General features: G+C 40.9%; 1 protein-coding gene across 2 annotated transcripts in view; it reads left to right on the forward strand.

Moving 5' to 3' along the window:
• SRRM3 (serine/arginine repetitive matrix 3) overlaps positions 1–20,758 on the forward strand; it is a 777,290-nt gene that overhangs the window by 563,703 nt on the left and 192,829 nt on the right. For both annotated transcript variants that reach the window (XM_069757291.1, XM_069757290.1), the window contains exon 7: positions 18,351–18,431. In XM_069757291.1, the coding sequence (XP_069613392.1) occupies positions 18,351–18,431 (81 nt within the window). The remainder of the gene's footprint in view (positions 1–18,350; positions 18,432–20,758) is intronic.

Consider the following 20,758-nt stretch of genomic DNA (forward strand, 5'->3'; position numbering starts at 1 on the left):
TGTGACCTTGCAGCACTCTGACCGATGATAACGATTACCGCTCCGGTGTTTCTCTCGCTGTCACACAGATGACAATGTTGGGAAACACCCGATATGAAGTCCGTAAAAACGCAAGCAAATACTCAGCAGATCTGTAAACATTTTTATTCCTGTGTTTTTACTGCGGATTTGACTGACTCAATTTAAGTCAGTAGGTGAAAAACTCACAAAGAATTGACATGCTGCAGATTTAAACACGCAGCAAATCGTGAATTGAAAATTACTGATCATGTGCACTACACTTCAGGATTCTCATCTACTTAACTGGCTTTAGGATTCCATTGTGGTTTTAGGCCATTTCCATGTTGAAAAAAACGCAGCAAAAACACGCCAAAAATACACAGTGAGCACACAGCCTAATTCTCACCTGCTTCTGTGTTGTGAGAGAAGATCATGTTAGCGTATCCTGCCACCATACTGCATTTAATTTGGCACCTCCTGGTTGTCTTATTCAGTTCCCGTTCTCTCTGCTTTTTCAGTTTGCTCTGCTCTCTGTACCTTTCTTGTTTGTGCTGCTCTTTTCTCTCTGCTTCTTTCTGTCTTCTCTGCTCTGTTTCTTTACTTGCTCCCTGCACTGTATTCCTTTCGATCATATTTTCTTTCTCCCACCGCTGCACTGAACAGGCACCATCTGCAAATTGGCTCTTCCTCCTGGGATCACTCACAGCTGTTGGTACCCTGCTCTATCCATCATGGATGAAGGGGCCCAGATTGGCTGTTGCTGGAGCCTCCAACCCCCTGGTAAACAGCAAGATTCAGTGATCAGGGAAGGTTCTCAATCCCGATCACTGCTAAAACTAATGTACGTAGCTCCTGTACAGTTTGGGGGTCAGGCCCACTGGAGAATCCACTGAATCCTCGCTGGGCCAGTCTGAGCCTGATGAAAGATCCTCTTTAACTGCTTTCCGACTGCTCACTGTACATAAACATCGGCGCTTGCTGAGCTCTGTGCGGCGCAAGCGTTTATGAGCAGTATATGGTCTTGCAGCGCTCAGGACCCCCAAGGTCCAGCAAGCGCTGCGATTCCTGTGCAGTGTGATAGCTTGGACAGGTGACATCATCGAGACCTGTTAACCCTTTGCTATCTTCTAGATGCAGAGGGAGACCACTGCTATACTCGCCTCTCCGACATCCCCCGTGATGACATCTGATCACATCACAGGGATCTCGCGTTGTCTACGCAGCTGGAGGTCATGTGATGATCTCCAGGTATGCCAGCTACAGTGGCTTGTTAGACTCAGCTAGTTGAGGTTATATTCTCACAGTTCAATACCTGACACCCGTCAGTTCACAATTCCCCTGGCTCTGGGTTACCTGCTTAATAGATTTCTCAGGTTTCCCAGTCTGGCTTCATATAGGTCCTGTCAGTAGTCCACACTATCAATAGCGTCTTGGACTTTCAGGAGCTCCAGCCAGCTCCAGTCTCACACATGGCCATCCTCCCCATGTGGTGCAACCAGGAAACATATAGGACCTTTCTGACATCACAGGAGCACACCCCCTGGGAGGTATGTGGTTAACCAATCCTACCCATCACTTTCTGGTTAACTCCTAAATCCAGCCCTTTACTAATATACTACTAATATACAGGTTTGTGGGACTACAAGGCCCAACAACCTGTCCTGGATTCAGATCGCAGCAGACCTCTGTCATACATACCTGTCTCCCAGTATACCAGTAGTTGGTACATCACAACGTGTATTGCATTGCATGAGACCAGTGATCAGAGAAATAAAAATTGATTTCCCATACAGGCACTAAGTCAAAAAATAAAAAAAAGTTAAAAAATGTTTTAACACTATAAAGAAAAATCACAAAATAAATTAAAAAAAGAAGAAAAAATATTAAACCGATAAATTTTTCGGCCTTACTAACTTTTTTCGGCCTTACTAACTATGTTACTATATACAATTATTAGGTTCTGTAGAAGGACGTAGATCTGGGTATTTATTATGATGGAATATAGGCTGAACTGGATGGACAAATGTCTTTTTTCGGCCTTACTAACTATGTTACTATGTTACTATATTCATGTAAAAACAAACAAAAGTACACATATTTGGTATCGTCACGTCCAGAATAACCCGACCTATAAAACTATCACATTAGTTAACTCCTTCAGTGCACACAGTAAAAAAGGAGCAAAATCCTTTGCTTTTTCACCATACCGCCGAACAAAAAGTAGAATAAAACGCAATCAAAACGTTAAATCAAAATAAAAATGGAAGAGTTGAAAAGATATCTTGTCCAGCAAGAAAATAAGCCGCCATATAACTCCAACAGTGGAAAAGTAAAGTTATAGATCTCAGAATAAAGCGATGCAAAAACAATTTTCTTTTTTCTATAAAGTAGTTTTTAATATGAAAAATCGGCAAAACATAAAAAAAATATAAATGTGGTATTGCTGTAACCGTATTAACCTGAAGAATAAAGCTGCCTTATCAATGATTTTACCGCAAGCAGAATGGCAATAAAAAAACAAAGAACAATTCCTAAATTGCTGGTTTTTGTTCATTCTGACTCCAAAAATCAGAGTATAAAGCGATCAAAACATGTCGTGTGCCCCAAAATGGTACCATTCAAAACGTCAACTCGTCCCACAAAAAATTCGAAACATGGAAAAATTATACTTCTCAAAATATGGTAATGTAATGCGTCTTTTGTTGTGTGACAGCAGCCAAATATAAAAAACAATATAAATCTGGTATCACTGTAATCATGACGACGTCCCGAAGAAGAACATCGCTTAATCACTTATACCAGGAACGGCGTAAAAAAAATAAAACCAATTCTACACCTGTTGTTGATTTTTTCATCCTGCCTCTGAAACATCGCAAGTAAGGCTTGGCTCACATTCATCTTGTGCTTTGCGCTGAGCGCTTGCACCGGGCTTTCAGTGTAAATCTCTGAAATACGTGGAATTCAGATGGAACCCACGATGGAAGATTCCCTATAATGAGGCAGATGGAAGCACTATGGACAGTGTCTGAGGAAACCCCTAAATTATTAGGGGTATAGGGAAAAGGTCCCACAAGTTCATCTTTGATGATGCCAGCCCATACCAGTACCCCACCTCCACCTTGCTGTCGTCTGAGTCGGAGTGGAGCTCTCTGCCCTTTACTGATCCAGCCTCTGGCCCATCAAGAGTCACTCTCATTTCATCAGTCCATAAAACCTTTGAAAAGTCAGTATTAAAATATTTCTTGGCCCAGTCTTGACGTTTTATCTTATATTTCTTGTTCAAAGGTGGTCGTTTTTCAGCCTTCCTTACCTTGGCCATGTCCCTAAGTATCGCACACCTTTTACTTTTTGTTACTCCAGTAACATTGCAGCTCTGAAATATGGCAAAACTGGTGGCAAATGGCATCTTGGCAGCTTCACGCTTGATTTTCCTCAATTCATGGACAGTTATTTTGCGTTTTTTTTTGCCCAACACGCTTCTTGCGACCCTGTTGGCTATTTGCCATGAAACGCTTGATTGTTTGGTGATCACGCTTGAAAAGTTTGGCAATTTCAAGGATTTTGATGTCATTAGACAGCACCCCTCCTCATTACAGAGATGCACACAACCTGATTTACTTAATTGGTAGTTGGCTCTCAAGCCTGAACAGCTTGGAGCAGGACAACATGTATAAAAAGTATCATGTGATCAAAATACAACTTGCCTAATAATTCTGCACACAGTGTATACAACAGTATACTGTGTAATGAATATACAGCTACCTCAATGTTGTTGTGCAATGTATCTGCAGTAGTCTCAGTGTCTCCTATGTGATGTATATAGAGCATTCTGTTTCTCTTTTGTGATATACCGTATATACTCGAGTAAAGCCGAGATTTTCAGCCAAAAAAAATGGGCTGAAAGTGCCCCTCTCAGCTTATACTCGAGTCATGGAAGGCGGTTGGATCGGCGGGTGAGGGGGGGCGATGCCTGTCAAATACTCACCTGCTCCGGCGCTCCTGACGCGGTGTCTGCATGTCCCATGGCCTTCGGGTGCTGCAGCTTCGTCCCCTGTTCAGCGGTCACTGGTACCGCTCATTAAAGTAATGAATATGGACTCCACACCCATAGGGGTGGAGCCGCATATTCATTACTGTAATGAGCGGTGCCACGTGACCGCTCACTACAGGAAGAAGCTGCCACTCCCGGAGACGTGGGACATGCAGGGACCGCACCAGGAGCAGGTGAGTATGTCATATTCACCTTTCCACGTTCCACCGCCGCCTCGTCCTCCGCATCCTCTGCAGTGACTGTTCAGGTTAGAGGGCGTGATGACGTATTAGTGTGCGTGCCCCCCTCTGCCTGAACAGTCACTGCGGTGAGACGGGACGCTGAGGAGCAGCGACGAAAGGTGAGTATGTCATTTTTTTTTTTAGTGCAGCAGCAGCATTACATGTGGCACAATGCTATATGGAGCGTCTATGAGGCCATAAAGAACTGCATGGAGGATTATATGGGGCATCTATGGGGCCATAACTGCATGGGGCATCTATGGGGCCATAACTGCATGGAGCATTATATGGGGCATTATATGGGGCATCTATGGGGCCATAACTGCATGGAGCATTATATGGGGCATCTATGGGGCCATAAATGCATGGAGCATTATATGGGGCATTATATGGGGCATCTATGGGGCCATAACTGCATGGAGCATTATATGGGGCATTTATAGGGCCATAACTGCATGGAGCATTATATGGGGCAATATTTGGGGCATCTATGGGGCCATAAATGCATGGAGCATTATATGGGGCATTATATGGGGCATCTATGGGGCCATAACTGCATGGAGCATTATATGGGGCATTTATGGGGCCATAACTGCATGGAGCATTATATGGGGCAATATTTGGGGCATCTATGGGGCCATAACTGCATGGAGCATTATATGGGGCATTTATGGGTCCATAACGGCATGGAACATTATATGGGACATTATATGGGGCATCTATGGGGCCATAAAGAACTGCATGGAGCATTATATGGGGCATCTATGGGGCCATAAAGAACTGCATGTATCATTATATGAAGCATCTATGGGCCATAAAGAACTGCATGAAGAATTATATGGGGCATCTATGGGGCCATAAAGAACTGCATGGAGCATTATATGGGGCATTGAGTGTGCATGTACTGTGCATGCAACAGCATTGTATATATGTACAGAGTATTACAAAAGTGAGTACACCCTTCATATTTTGTAAATATTTAATTATATCTTTTCATGGGACAACACTTAAGATATGACACTCTGATGTAATGTAAAGTAGTCAGTGTACAGCTTGTATAGCAGTGTAAAGTTGCTCTGCCCTCTAAGGGTATGTGCACATTTAGAAGTGGTCCACTGCGGATTTTTCCGCAGCGGATTTGATAAATCCGCAGTGCAAAAACACCGCGTTTTTACTGCGGATTTATCGCGGATTTTGTGTGGATTCCACTGCGGTTATACACCTGCTGTTTTCTATTATGGAGCAGGTGTAAAACCGCTGCAGATTCCGCACAAAGAATTGACATGCTGTGGAATGTAAACCGCTGCGTTTCCGCGTGTTTTTTTCCGCAGCATGTGCGCTGCGGATTGCGTTTCCCTTAGGTTTACATTGTACTGTAAAAACGCATCGGAAACCGCTGTGGACCCGCAGCTGCAAAATCCGCAGCATTTACACATACCCTAAATAACTCAATACACAGCCATTAATGTTTAAATCTGGCAACGAAAGTTAGTACACCCCTAAGTGTAGACATTTTTTTTAAGAAGTTTATGTAAAAATATCAGCTAATGTCACTAGATAAAAAACTGACGTCCTTAAATCACAAATTATGAATCTTCATTAAGCCGCTTTACTAGAACATTTTGTAACATATTGTAAACAGATTAACTACAAGTCCTTACTTTCAGGAAGCCACAGAGCAAAGAAAAAATGCAGTAATCAGTCACTTGTACTTCTCTTACAATATGTCTTGAAATCCTTTTTTTCCAAAATATGCTTGAGATTTCACAAGATACCACCTTATGAAAGTAGCTAAAGTGCCTATCAGCTCTTTCACTCTTCAAAAAATCTGACCCTTAACGCCATGTCAACCACATAAAATGAGCCTTCCACTTTGATAACGTACTGAAAGGAGTAAAAAGTCGGTTTTGTAGAAATACTTTAAAATGCCTTGCATGAGTAAACATTATCAGTCAAAGCCTCTCCCTTACCTCCGGTGCTTTTATTCCATCATTTATGCGGCATCTGGAAAGTTGTCTCTGACAGCTCTTCAGAAAAAATTAAATTAATTCTAGGAGAAAGAACTGGGGCGCAGAAAGACCGTCTCCGCTGATCCTGTACTGATTGGTTCTTTCTAGAAGTTATTTTAAATCATTAACTCCTTTATTCTATAAGTGTATATGGTGTAAGTATGGTACAAGCCTTGCATGGACATGCTCTTGTACTGCATGGGTTAAGAAGCAGTGATTTTTTCTCTCTGCAGCTACAAGTCACAGATTACACATTAATCATCCAGATATTGAGATATTGATAGAACAACTTTGAATCTATAAGCTGCTTGAACTATTCATCTGCTCAAGAGGCTTATAGTAAACTGAAGAGTTGTCTCAAGAATCCCTATAAATAATATAAATAGCTGAATGATGCGCAGGAGCCATATTTAGATACATTACTATGTACATTGCTTTTATTATAGTGAATAATCTCTGTTTTGGGGTTTGATAGTCTAGTTTTAAAATTGTGAAAATCACATACAAGTGGGATACAATGCCGATTTTTCAAGTTTTCCCACCTACAAAGAATGTAGAGGTCTGCAATTTTTTGGAGTACGTACACTTCAACTGAGAGACAGAATCTGAAAATAAAATCCAGAAGCTCACGTTGTATGATTTTTGCATAATTTATATTTTATTGCATGAAATAAGTATTTGATACAATAGAAAAACCAAACTTAATATTTGGTACAGAAACCTTTGTTGCAATTACATAGGACATTTCCTGTAGTTCTTGACCAAGTTTGCTCACACTGCAGCAGGGATTTTGGCCCACTCTTCCATACAGATTTTCTCCAGGTTTTGCAGGTTTCGGGGCTGTTGCTGGGCAACATTGAGTTTTCAGCTCCCTCCAAAGATTTTCTGTTGAGTTCAGGATTGGAGACTGGCTAGGCCACTTAAGGACCTTGAAATGCTGAGGGTGAGGGTTTGTTTTTTTACATGGTGAGCTAAGGGTTTTTTTTATACCATTTTTGGGAACATACTATGTTTTAGTCACTTTTTAATGGTGGAGTTACAGTGACTAGTGATGAGTGAGTGTGCTTGTTACTCAGGTTTTCCAAGCATGTTCGGGTGTTCTCCGAGTATCTTGGGCGTGCTCGGGGATTAGGTTTGATTTGCCGCAGCTGCATGATTTGTGGCTGCTAGACAGCCTGAACATGTGTGGGGATTGCCTGTTTGTTAGGGAATTCCCACATGTATTCAGGCTGTCTAGCAGCCACAAATCATGGCAGCCACAAATCATGCAGCTGCTGCAACTCAAAATCTCCGAACACGCCATGAATACTCGGAGAATACCCGAGCATGCTAGGAAAACCCGAGTAACGAGCACACTCGCTCATCACTAACAGTGACCAAAAAAAGGCAATACTGTTTTTTTGTTTGTTTGTTTTGTTTTATGGTGTTTACAGTTCTGGTTAAATATGATATTTTAAGCTTTTACTGACATGGTAATACAAAATATATAATTTTTTTTTATATTTTCTGGATATTGTGTGTGCGGCTCCTGATTCTTGTCTATTAAATATTAGACCTGTTGTCTGAATATAGTTTGTACATTAATGTAAAGTAAAATGGTGAAAATGAACCAGCCACATTTCTTGTAACACTTGCAAAACAGAAAAGAAAGATCTGTCATGAGTACTACATCTCAATGGGATTATTTTACTCCACTGCGACTTCCAATTTAGTTTACAGTTAGAAGGTGAACTATTTTATAGGCTATAATTCTGAATGTAATACTCCAGTCATTAGTTATGAACCAGTATGTATTTTTTTTTACATTTATAGTTTGTGTTAGTTAATTAATCTTGCATTTAGGTGTTAACACTTAATTACCGTATTTAATTAAGAGTTAAACGCAATATATAGTAATTGCAATAATTATCTTGCTACATTTAAGCATCTTATCTGGAATCAACATAGCTAACAGTGTTTCACTCACATGGAATGAAATACTAAGTACACTGCGTGGTGATTCCAAGAAGGATGGTGCAAAAGTAAAGTCCTGTAGTTAAAGTAACATCAGTGGTGAATCACCAGAGTAGCAATCAATCTCACTACACAGCTTTCATTTGTCAGGAGCCAAATTTAAGATGTGCTTACGTTGTGTGACATGAGATGGTCACATTAAATCTAGAAAAAGATTTTTACGTGTTGCAGTTTGCAAGAACAGAATCTATTGTGACAGTATAGCAAAACTTTAAGAATAGTTTTGGTAAATGTGCTCCTCTTAAAAACTGCATTTCATGTTGGGTGGATCCCGGTCAGACGCCTCTCACTCAGCCAAACCAGAAATCACACATTGCACTGATGAGGGGCAGTACCCCGAAAAACAGTGTTTGCAAATCCTTCTCAATTGCTCAGAACTTGGTTGTGATGATGTAATAATCTACTGAATGTGGTTTTGGTGAAATATTCATGTAAGTACCCCATTAAATTTTTTTGCGGCCCTTCAGTGTTCAGTGTGCCAATTTGGCTCTTGTCCCAAAAAATATTTTAGGTTATAGTGAGGACAAGTGAGAGACTTATCGTTGAATACTTTCGGGAATTTGCATTAGCGGCCGTAATTATAACTATTACACTACTTCAGGGTAAACAAATGATTACATGATAAAATTTGAAATATTAGGCGTTTATATTCTTCAGTGAATATCTGTCACCATCCAGGGGCTTAAAGATTAAAGGTTTGCTTACTCATTGTGATGCGCAGCATTAACTGACTGACATTTTTGCCAGTCATTGTCGTTTAACCCCTTAGTGACAGAGCCAATTTGGGACTTAATGACCGAGCCAATTTTTACAATTCTGACCACTGTCCCTTTATGAGGTTATAACTCTGGAACGCTTTAACGGATCCCGCTGATTCTCAGATTGTTTTTTTTTTGTGACATATTGTACTTCATGATAGTGGTAACATTTCTTCGATATTACTCGCGATTATTTATGAAAAAAACGGAAATATGGCAAAAAATTTTAAAATTTTGCAATTTTCAACCTTTGTATTTTTATGCCCTTAAATCAGAGAGATATGTCACGAAAAATAGTTAGTAAATAACATTTCCCACATGTCTACTTTACATCAGCACAATTTTGGAAACAAATTTTTTTTTGTTAGGGAGTTATAAGGGTTAAAAGTTGACCAGCGGTTTCTCATTTTTACAACACCATTTTTTTTAGGGACCACATCACATTTGAAGTCATTTTGAGGGGTCTATATGATAGAAAATAATGAAGTGTGACACCATTCTAAAAACTGCACCCCTCAAGGTTCTCAAAACCACATTCAAGAAGTTTATTAACCCTTTATGTGCTTCACAGGAACTGAAACAATGTGGAAGGAAAAAATGAACATTTCACTTTTTTTGCAAACCCAGAACCTTTTTTTATTTTCACATGTGTAAAAACAGAAATGTAACCATAAATTTTGTTATGCAATTTCTCCTGAACACGCCAATACCCCATATGTGGGGGTAAACCACTTTTTGGGCGCACCGCAGAGCTTGGAAGTGAAGGAGCGCCGTTTGACTTTTTCAGTGCAGAATTGGCTGGAATTGAGATCGGACGCCATGTCACGTTTAGAGAGCCCCTGATGTGCCTAAACAGTGGAAACCCCCCACAAGTGACACCATTTTGGAAACTAGACCCCTTAAGGAACTTATCTAGATGTGTGGTAAGCACTTTGAACCCCCAAGTGCTTCACAGAAGTTTATAACGTAGAGCCGTGAAAATAAAAAATCGCATTTTTTCTACAAAAATGATCTTTTTGCCCCCAAATTTTTATTTTCACAAGGGTAACAGGAGAAATTAGACCACAAAAGTTGTTGTGCAATTTCTTCTGAGTACGTCAATACCCCATATGTGGGGGTAAACCACTGTTTGGGCGCACCGCAGAGCTTGGAAGAGAAGGAGTGCTGTTTTACTTTTTCAATGTAGAATTGGCTGGAATTGAGATCGGACGCCATGTCGCGTTTGGAGAGCCCCTGGTGTGCCTAAACAGTAGAAACCCTCCACAAGTGACCCCATTTTGGAAACTAGACCCCCCATGGAACTTATCTAGATGTGTGGTGAGAACTTTGAATGCCCAAGTGCTTCACAGAAGTTTAGAATGCAGAGTCGTGAAAATAAAAAATATTTTTTTTCCACAAAAAAGATATTGTAGCCCCCAAGTTTTTATTTTCACAAGGGTAACAGGAGAAATTGGACAGCAATAGTTGTTGTCCAATTTATCCCAAGTACGCTGATGCACCATTTGTGGGGGTAAACTACTGTTTGGGCGCACAGCTTAGCTCGGAAGGGAAGGAGCGCCGTTTTGGAATGCAGACTTAGATAGAATGGTCTGTGGGCGTTATGTTGCGTTTGCAGAGCCCCTGATGTACCTAAACAGTAGTAACCCCCCACAAGTGACCGCATTTTGGAAACTAGGCCCCCCAAGGAACTTATCTAGATGTGTGGTGAGAACTTTGAATGCCCAAGTGCTTCACAGAAGTTTAGAATGCAGAGTCGTGAAAATAAAAAATAAAAAATTTCCACAAAAAAGATTTTGTAGCCCCCAAGTTTTTATTTTCACAAGGGTAACAGGAGAAATTGGACAGCAATAGTTGTTGTCCAATTTATCCCGAGTACGCTGATGTCCCATATGTGGGAGTAAACCACTGTTTGGGTGCACGGCAGAGCTCGGAAAGGAAGGAGCGCCGTTTTGGAATGCAGACTTAGATAGAATGGTCTGTGGACGATATGTTGCGTTTGCAGAGCCCCTGATGTACCTAAACAGTAGTAACCCCCCACAAGTGACCCCATTTTGGAAACTAGACCCCCCAAGGAACTTATATAGATGTGTGGTGAGAACTTTGAATGCCCAAGTGCTTCACAGAAGTTTAGAATGCAGAGTCGTGAAAATAAAAAATATTTTTTTTTTCCACAAAAAAGATTTTGTAGCCCCCAAGTTTTTATTTTTACAAGGGTAACAGGAGAAATTGGACAGCAATAGTTGTTGTCCAATTTATCCCGAGTACGCTGATGCCCCATATGTGGGGGTAACCCACTGTTTGGGCGCACGGCAGAGCTCAGAAGGGAGGGAGCACCATTTGACTTTTTGAGCGCAAAATTGGCTGTCGTGTTTGGAGACCCCCTGATGTACCTAAACAGTGGAAACCCCCCAATTCTAACTCCAACCCTAACCCCAACACATCCCTAACCCTAATCCCAACCCGATCCATAATCCTAATCACAACCCTAACAATAATCACAACCCTTACCCCAAAACAACCCTAATGTCAACCCTAACCATAACCCTAATCAAAACCCTAAATCCAACACACCCCTAATCATAATCTCAACCCTAACCTCAAACCTAACCCTAATCTCAATACACCCCTAATCCCAACCCTAACCTTAACCCTAATCCCAAACCTATCCCTAATCCCAAGCGTAACCCTAATGCCAACCCTAATCCAAACCCTAACCCTAATCCCAACTCTAACCCTAACTTTAGCCGCAACCCTAGCTTTAACTTTAGCCCCAACCCTAGCCCTAACTCTAAATTTAGCCCCAACCCTAACCCTAACTTTAGCTCCAACCCTAACGCTAGCCCTAACTTTAGCCCCAACCCTAACCCTAGCCCTAAGGCTACTTTCACACTTGTGTATTTTGGCATCCGTCGCAATCCGTCGTTTTGGACAAAAAATGGATCCTGCAAATGTGTCCGCAGGATACGTTTTTTGCCCATAGACTTGTATTGCCGACGGATCGCGACGTGCACTGGATCATTTGTGTTTTGGCGGACCGTCGGCACAAAAAAATCGTTCAATGTAATGTTTTTTTGTACGTCGCGTCCACCATTTCTGACTACGCATGCGTGGCCGTAACTCCGCCCCCTCCTCCCCAGGACATAGATTGGGCAGCGGATGCGTTGAAAAACTGCATCCACTGCCCACGTTGTGCACAATTTTCACAACGTGTGTCGGTATGTCGGGCCGACGCTTTGCAACGGCCCCGTACTGACGCAAGTGTGAAAGAAGCATAACCCTAAATTTAGCCCCAAACCTAACCCTATATTTAGCCCCAACCCTAACCCTAAATTTAGCCCTAACCCTTGCCCTAACTCTAACCCTAGCCCTAACCCTAATTTTAGCCCCAACTGCTTTCTCCTGCCGGCCGGCAGATGGCAACAGATGGCGGGCGCACTGCGCATGCGCCCGCCATTTTGTTTACCAAAGAAGATGCCGGCGGGCAGGAGAGGACGCAGGAGGACCCAGGGACACCGGTAAGTATAATAGGGTCGCCGAACCCCCCTATTTCTCTGTCCTCTAATGTGCGATCACATCAAAGGACAGAGAATTACACACCACTTTTTTTTTTTTTTTGCGATCGCCGGTAAACAGTTAATTACTGGCGATCGCAAAACAGGGGTCGGTATAACCGACCCCGATCATGTTCTTTGGGGTCTCGGCTACCCCCGGCAGCCGAGACCCCAAAGATCCTTCCGGTGCCGGACGGCGGGTGCATGCGCCCGCCATTTTTTTGCCGGAAAAAGATGGCGGAGCCCATCGGGAGCCATGAGGAGTATCGGGCGGAGGCAGGTGAGTATTGGGGGACTATATGGGACCCCATTTCTCTGTCATCTGATGTGCGATCACATCGGAGGACAGAGAAATTAAAAGGGAAATCGCCTTTTTTTTGCGATCGCCGGTAAACGGTTAATTACCGGCGATCGCAAAAGCGGGGTCGGTAAAAAAAACCCTGAATCATGTTCACTGGGGTCTCGGCTACCCTCGGCAGCCGAGACCCCGGAGAAAATCGGACTCTGGGGGGCACTATTTACTTTTTCCACAGTGCCGTTAATTAACGGCGCTGTGGTTTAAGTACCCTTAACTGCCGCCGTTAAAAGGCATATCGGCGGTCGTTAAGGGGTTAATAGAGTTTTGATACAGGCTGACTGGACTGTAATAGATCATTCAGTTCTTATGGGGTACCATCAAAGATCATTTCACCTGACAAACGAGCATTTTGTACTTTCTTCAGGTGGTCGGCAGCCTGTTTAGACAAAATAGAAGTCATTAAGTATCATTTTGATTAGTAATACATGTGAAGATTTGAAACTTAGTAATGTATCTTACCAGAAAAAAATGTGTTTCTTCTTCTGGATTGAATTTTCATTTGATTTTTACATTACTGAGATAGACGATGACAGCTGCTCATAAAGATCTATGGAGAAGGGAAGAGCTAGAGGCAGACACACTTTCTGCTGCAAGTTCTTCTGAAATGACAGTTACACCTTAAGCTGCGCACTAAATGCCTCTCAGATTTAGCGAATAAAATTAACCTGTCCAAACGTACACTGCAAGCTCAACATGTCCTTAAAGGGTTATAATCATCTCCAAGATCCTATCCCAATATGTAGTAGGTGTAATTATAGTAATATTACCAAATACCTCCAATTGTTGTTATTTATTATTATAGCGTAATTTATTCCATGGCGCTTTACATGTGAGGAGGGGTATACATAATAAAAACAAGTACAATAATCTTGAACAATGCAAGTCACAACTAGTACAGGAGGAGAGAGGACTCTGCCTGCGAGAGAAATGTAGTACACTTGTAGGTCTACTGATTTGCTATGTCACTTACACCTTGTAGACCATTGCAGTAGCTTAGGTATCCATCATTCCGAACACTCATATAGTGACAGTTAGTTAACTATTAGTGGTCTTAAACTATGGATATCTGCGCTAATGCAATGCCCTACATGGGGTAAGCGAAATAGCAAATCACAAGAACTATACTACATTTCTAATTGGACGGAGGCATTTGCTAATATTATTATTACATCTACTACACATTGGGATAGGATCTTGAAGATCGGAATACTCATTTAAGGCCAGTTTGAGCCAAGTCTAATACTGGGAGGTTTTGCCTTACTGGATTCAAACTGACAGCTTCATATGGATTCCATCAGCTGTCAGTTAGACTCATTATTCCCTCTGTCAGGTCATTATTTGACACCATAAAACAGGCACAATAATGACATCCTAAGTCCAGAAGTTTATCCCCTTGGATTCCGCACTTAATAACAGGCACAGCATCTACAGTTGTGGCCAAAAGTATTGACACCCCTGCAATTCTGTCAGATAATGCTCAGTTTCTTCCTGAAAATGATTGCAATCACAAATTCTTTGGTATTATTATCTTCATTTAATTTGTCTTAAGTGAAAAAACACAAAAGAGAATGAAGCAAAAAGCTAAACATTGATCATTTCACACAAAACTCCAAACATGGGCCAGACAAAAGTATTAGTACCTTCAGTCTAATACTTGGTTGCACAACCTTTAGCCAAAATAACTGCGACCAACCGCTTCCGGTAACCATCAATGAGTTTCTTACAATGCTCTGCTGGAATTCTGGACCATTCTTCTTTGGCAAACTGCTCCAGGTCCCTGATATTTGAAGGGTGCCTTCTCCAAACTGCCATTTTTAGATCTCTCCACAGGTGTTCTATGAGATTCAGGTCTGGACTCATTGCTGGCCACCTTAGAAGTCTCCAGTGCTTTCTCTCAAACCATTTTCTAGTGCTTTTTGAAGTGTGTTTTGCGTCATTGTCCTGCTGGAAGACCCATGACCTCTGAGGGAGACTGGGCCCTACATTATGCTGCAAAATTTGTTGGTAGTCTTCAGACTTCATAATGCCATGCACATAGTCAAGCAGTTCAGTGCCAGAGGCAGCAAAGCAACCCCAAAACATCAGGGAACCTCCTCCATGTTTGACTGTAGGGACCGTGTTCTTTTCTTTGAATGCCTCTTTTTTTCTCCTGTAAACTCTTATGTTGATCCCCTTCCAAAACATTTAAGGCTTTTTCAGGTAAGTTTTGGCAAACTCCAGCCTGGCTTTTTTATGTCTCGGGGTAAGAAGTGGGGTCTTCCTGGGTCTCCTACCATACAGTCCCTTTTCATTCAGACGCCGATGGATAGTACGGGTTGACACTGTTGTACCCTCGGACTGCAGGGCAGCTTGAACTTGTTTGGATGTTAGTCGAGGTTCTTTATCCAACATCCGCACAATCTTGCATTGAAATCTCTTGTCAATTTTTCTTTTCCGTCCACATCTAGGGAGGTTAGCCACAGTGCCATGGGCTTTAACTTCTTGATGACACTGCGCACGGTAGACACAGGAACATTCAGGTCTTTGGAGATGGACTTGTAGCCTTGAGATTGCTCATGCTTCCTCGCAATTTGGTTTCTCAAGTCCTCAGACAGTTCTTTGGTCTTCTTTCTTTTCTCCATGCTCAATGTGGTACATACAAGGACACAGGACAGAGGTTGAGTCAACTTTAATCCATGTCAACTGGCTGGAAGTGTGATTTAGTTATTGCCAAAACCTGTTAGGTGCCACAGGTAAGTTACAGGTGCTGTTAATTACACAAATTAGAGAAGCATCACATGATTTTTTGAACAGCGCCAATACTTTTGTCCACCCCCTTTTTTAGGTTTGGTGTGGAATTATATCTAATTTGGCTTTAGGACAATTCTTTTTGTGTTTTGTCATTTAAGACAAATTAAATGAAGATAATATTAACAAAGAATTTGTGTTTGCAATCATTTTCAGGAAGAAACTGAGTATTATCTGACTGCAGGGGTGTCAATACTTTTGTCCACAACTGTATGTTGCTTTTTAAGTAAAAAATATAAACAATTAAAAAAACACATTTGATAATGCCACTTGCGTAACAATCCAAACAAATGCAAACAAGACATGCAATAAAAAGTGATTAAAAAGTTGTACTTACCTAACCATCAGCGAAAGCAATAACCTCATCAACATATCCATAAATTAAGAAATTAAATATCTGTGGCTCTAAGAAAATGATAACATTAAACATTTTATATTTTTTAAGACTTTTTTTTAAATTAAAAGTAGCAGGAGTAATGACAACTATATAAATTTAGTATTACTGTAATACTGAAACTGTTAAACTCTAAAGCGCTACGGAATATGTTGGCGCTATATAAATAAAGATTATTATTATTATTACTGACCCAGAAAAGAAAGTTAACATTTCATTTACATACAACACGATAAATATTCTAAAAACAATTCTCCACTTAGATTTTTTTATTTCTTTTTTTTTGCATTCATTCTCTAAGATTCTCTAAGATCTAAGAAAAAAATAAAGCAAATATTCTTGATGTCAACACTTTTGCCTTCCCCCATCCTTATCACTCCTGTCCTCATTGTCACCGCTCTCAGTAACATATCATCAAGGAGTTCATGAAAATAAATTGCTCTCGCAGTTGTCACAGATTAATATATTCATATAAAATCTCTGCTTACAGCCGTGCTCAGACATTTTTACTAGCTGTGAGCACTGCTTTCAAAAGTTGGCAACAGTTTTTTTTTCCGGCCAAATACGTCACTTCAAAGGCTCTTTCAAAGAGGACAAACACTTCCGAAAAACTTTGGAAGGTTGTAGTTGTAACGCTCTGCAGAGCTGACATTTCAGAGGTGCAGAGATGGCTTGTAAAGGTTAACATTTTAGAATAATGTTGCTTGTAGCAATGACAATGTGATCATTTGGTAATGTACATAGAAGAGCCTGGACCAATTTATGCGTTAGACTGATCTCCTGTCTAAGCAAGAGTCTTTTTTCTGCAGTTTCTATGTGAGCACTGCAGGCAAAAATACTGTTTTGAGAGGTCTTTGTAATGAGGGGATGAGGTGAAGAGGTCATAGGGACAAGGTAGCTAGAGTCTGACCATTAATGATGGCTGGTTTAATGTCTAAGTGTAAGATGTAGGAATTCAAGCAGCAAATTGCTGGTCACAGGGGAGATGAGATAAATCCGCTCACTATGTGCCACTGAAGATGATTGATTTTTAACGGCTCCTGATTAAATGCTTTAAATGCTGACAAATGTCTGCCCTCTGCCGTATAATAATTTTCATTATTAATGCCGCTAGTTAAAGGATAAGCCGAATAGAAAGGAGGGCTGGACTGGGAGTGGAGAAATTAGACTTTTGAAAAATAGTCATTGAGCAACGGTGGTGAATAGAGAGTTCAACAAAAAGAATTGAATGAAATGAAGATGTATTAATTTCTGTTCCTTTCAGGTTGGCAGCTAAAATGTGTTAGATGTGATACATCTTATCTGTGTCTGGTGAATTCAGGAAAAGTATATTTCCCCGTAAAATAGAAGGGAAACAAAATAAAATAAAAGCAAAATAATAAAGAGAATCATTTTTTTTTATATTTTTTCTTTTGTATGATTATCATTTTGTCCTACTATGTCTCGGCTAACATTAAGGTCCATATTTCAACAGCGTTTGTGAGCCAGAACCAGAAGTGGCTCCAAACCACTGAAAAACTAATGGTAAAAACTGACACGCTGCCCAAACGCTGATGAAACTCAGATCCAAAACACTGATGACACTCAGACCATTTTGTTGTGTATATGAATAGACACGGATGTCTGATTGAGGATTTAGGGCTCATTCAGATGTCTGTGTAAATAGTTACGAGCACGGACCGCTAATGCACTGACTAGCCGCACATCTGTCAACCAGAGTATGACAGCTACATGTATTCTATAAGGCTGTCGCGCTCTGGTCAGGAGACCCACAGCCAGTCTGTGTATTGCAGTTGGGGATCCATGGATGTCTGTATGATCCCTTGGTCTGATGATGGTCTAATGGGGGTACTTCTAACTCCTTTCTTTCTCTTTTTCGGAACTGCTCTCAGCTGAATTATAACCCCGCACCACATCAAAGTTGAAAATGCAGAGAAACAAGGACTCTTTAAAAGCTAAACATGGCAAAATTTTGAATGAAGCAGAATTGCAATAATCCTCAAAATAAATGCATTTAATAGAGTTGTCCACTACTTGGACAACCCCGTTCAGATTGAGAAAGGGTTGTTCTAGTAGTAGACAACCCCTGCAGATAAAAAAAAGTCCTGAGAAGTGGCAACCCCTTTAAGTCAAATATATTTGTGTTAAAACTAGCATATAACTGTTAAAATAAAGCTGCCTAAATAAAAGTTCTTTATTTTCCCTTAGGACACATAGAAGACTGAGCAGCTCAGGTTCACCTCCTCCAAAAAAAAGAAAGAAGAAGAAATCTGGACATAAAAGAAGCCGGTGAGTCGATTTGCTATCCATCTCCCAGTGCTTGCTATGTGTCTGTACTTAATCAGACTAACCTGCTGGGCCAGAGCCACCAGGAGAAGCTAATGATAAATTGGCAACATTTAGAAGCTATTACAGCTCCTCTGCAATGCAGTAGCCTGATTCTTTCTAATTAGTTTTCTAGATGAATGGAAAGATGCTATCTGTAGACATGAATAAATAGTGCATAGGGATGTCAGTCAATAAATAGTATTAAGCATTCATTCTGCCATGAAATTTAAAGCAATAGGTAAAGATCAGTGCTTGTTCAGTTTTGACCCAGCAGAAGACTGCACAGGTTTATTTCAGAATATTAAGAAGCCTCTGAAAGTGTAAATGTAATGTCAACATTTCTGAAATTGGTGATGTTGGGTCACTGCTGTTTCACAGCTCAGATATTTTAAATCTGAGTCTGGACCTTGGTGTCCTGACAGGCCTCGGATCACCTGATTAGAACTCAGCTGCCTTATATATACCTGTGAGGCACCTGAGTTCAGGTCTGGAGACGTGCGGTCAGTCTTGACACTGTGGTCCCTACTCGGATCTTAAAAGTCGGATTTGTGGAAAAAGCCTTATAATGGTCAATATATAGGCTGAAACCTATTGAATGCACTATGCGCTAACTGCTATTAACTTAAAGGTGGGGTGATCTGTTTTCTGTTTAACAGCTAGAAAAAAACCCCCATAAAAAGATATATACTTTATTAAATCACCAAAAATAGAAGAAGTAAGTATCTTTTCAGTCTATCACTGCCATGTTGCTATCTGGTCTCTCCTGATGAACCCAGTTATGTTTGGGGGAAACGCGTCGAGAGGTTTTTTGGAGATGTTGTCTGCGCGGTTATCGCTATTTTAGCCACTACATCTGGATTGATCTTCAGCCGTGGACGATTTAATACAGTAGATGAGTATATCATTATTGTCTTCACTGTATTGTACATTGGCTGCATTGTCTACACTGCTGAATATATCTAGGTGTTATGTATCTAGATGTTTGTGGTGGCGCGGCTTTATTTATCCATATGGTATATGTGTATTATTTCTAATCAGTCCTGAGCATTTACTATGTATCTTGTATTATAGCATTTGCCATGTATCTTAAATTATAGCACTGGTATATCCATTTTGTTTGTCCTATAGTACCTTTTTTTATGTATATATAGTTCTATCCCTTGGTCTTACATCACATTTGAGGGGAGGGCCTGTGTTGCTGTATTATTGGGATCACATATCTCCACAAGTTATTTACAGCCATCTGGCCTTCTGTTTCTGTACCTATCTCTTATAGGGAGTGGGTAGGAGACCAGGGATAGTCGTCGTATGAGCGGGGGCGCCATTCTCGATATTTCTTAGGGTGCCAACCTCCGCACCTAGGTAGGATCAGCTTGTAGGTATAAATATTTTGTATAGCCTGTAGGGATATTTTCACTTATATCAATTCACCCTTACAGTTGCTTCTTGATATCACGAATTGTTGTTTCACACATCAATTGGGGTATCTGTATTTATCTATATGGGGCATTCTACCAGTATGTATAAAGGTTCTTTGTAGGGGATTATAGTCCTCTCCCTTTTTAGGACTGTACGTATTAGATAGGGGTTATTTGTAGGTTTTTTATACTTACTTCTTCTATTTTTGGTGATTTAATAAAGTATATATCTTTTTATGGGGTTTTTTTTCTAGCTGTTAAACATTGTTATTTTCCCTCAGTTTATTTGTTAGTTTAGTAAGTTGATCTGTTTTCTGCCCAGTCTGATATGAGGCATGGAGAGATGTTGCTACTTACTGGATGGAACATTTGTCAAGGAATGTGGGCTACTCTGAATGAGAGAGGTCACATGTGAGTCGCCCGCCTGGGCAGTGGGGTACTCTGTTCCGGGTCCAGTCGCACTTAAAGGGGGTCACGGTGGCTGTGACCCAATCCGTGGCCCTGGGCGCTCAAGCTGATGGGAAAGGTCTGGGTCCTGAGCTCCCCCTTCTGGCCTGGATTCAGAATGTGTTGAATGTGGGTGCGTTACCTGGTAAAGAGAATCTTTCTTGCCTCCAAGCATGATATTACCCTCCCCGAAAGGAAGGCAGCATCACTGTAACAACCGGTTACCTGGGGTGTTACACTCCCCCCATTAACTCCAGTACTCCCGAACTGGGAAAAGAAAAAAAACATACAGTACAGGTTAAAGACATAATTTTTTGGGACATGCATGTGAACAGTTTAACTGGTAAAACTTAAGCTTCCCTTTATGGGAGGTACGGTTTCTTGAACGTTACATAACAAATAATTATTTATTATAAGTGCACA

The sequence above is a fragment of the Ranitomeya imitator genome, chromosome 3 (genome assembly GCF_032444005.1).
Source record: "Ranitomeya imitator isolate aRanImi1 chromosome 3, aRanImi1.pri, whole genome shotgun sequence".
In the NCBI taxonomy this organism is placed as follows: domain Eukaryota; kingdom Metazoa; phylum Chordata; class Amphibia; order Anura; family Dendrobatidae; genus Ranitomeya; species Ranitomeya imitator.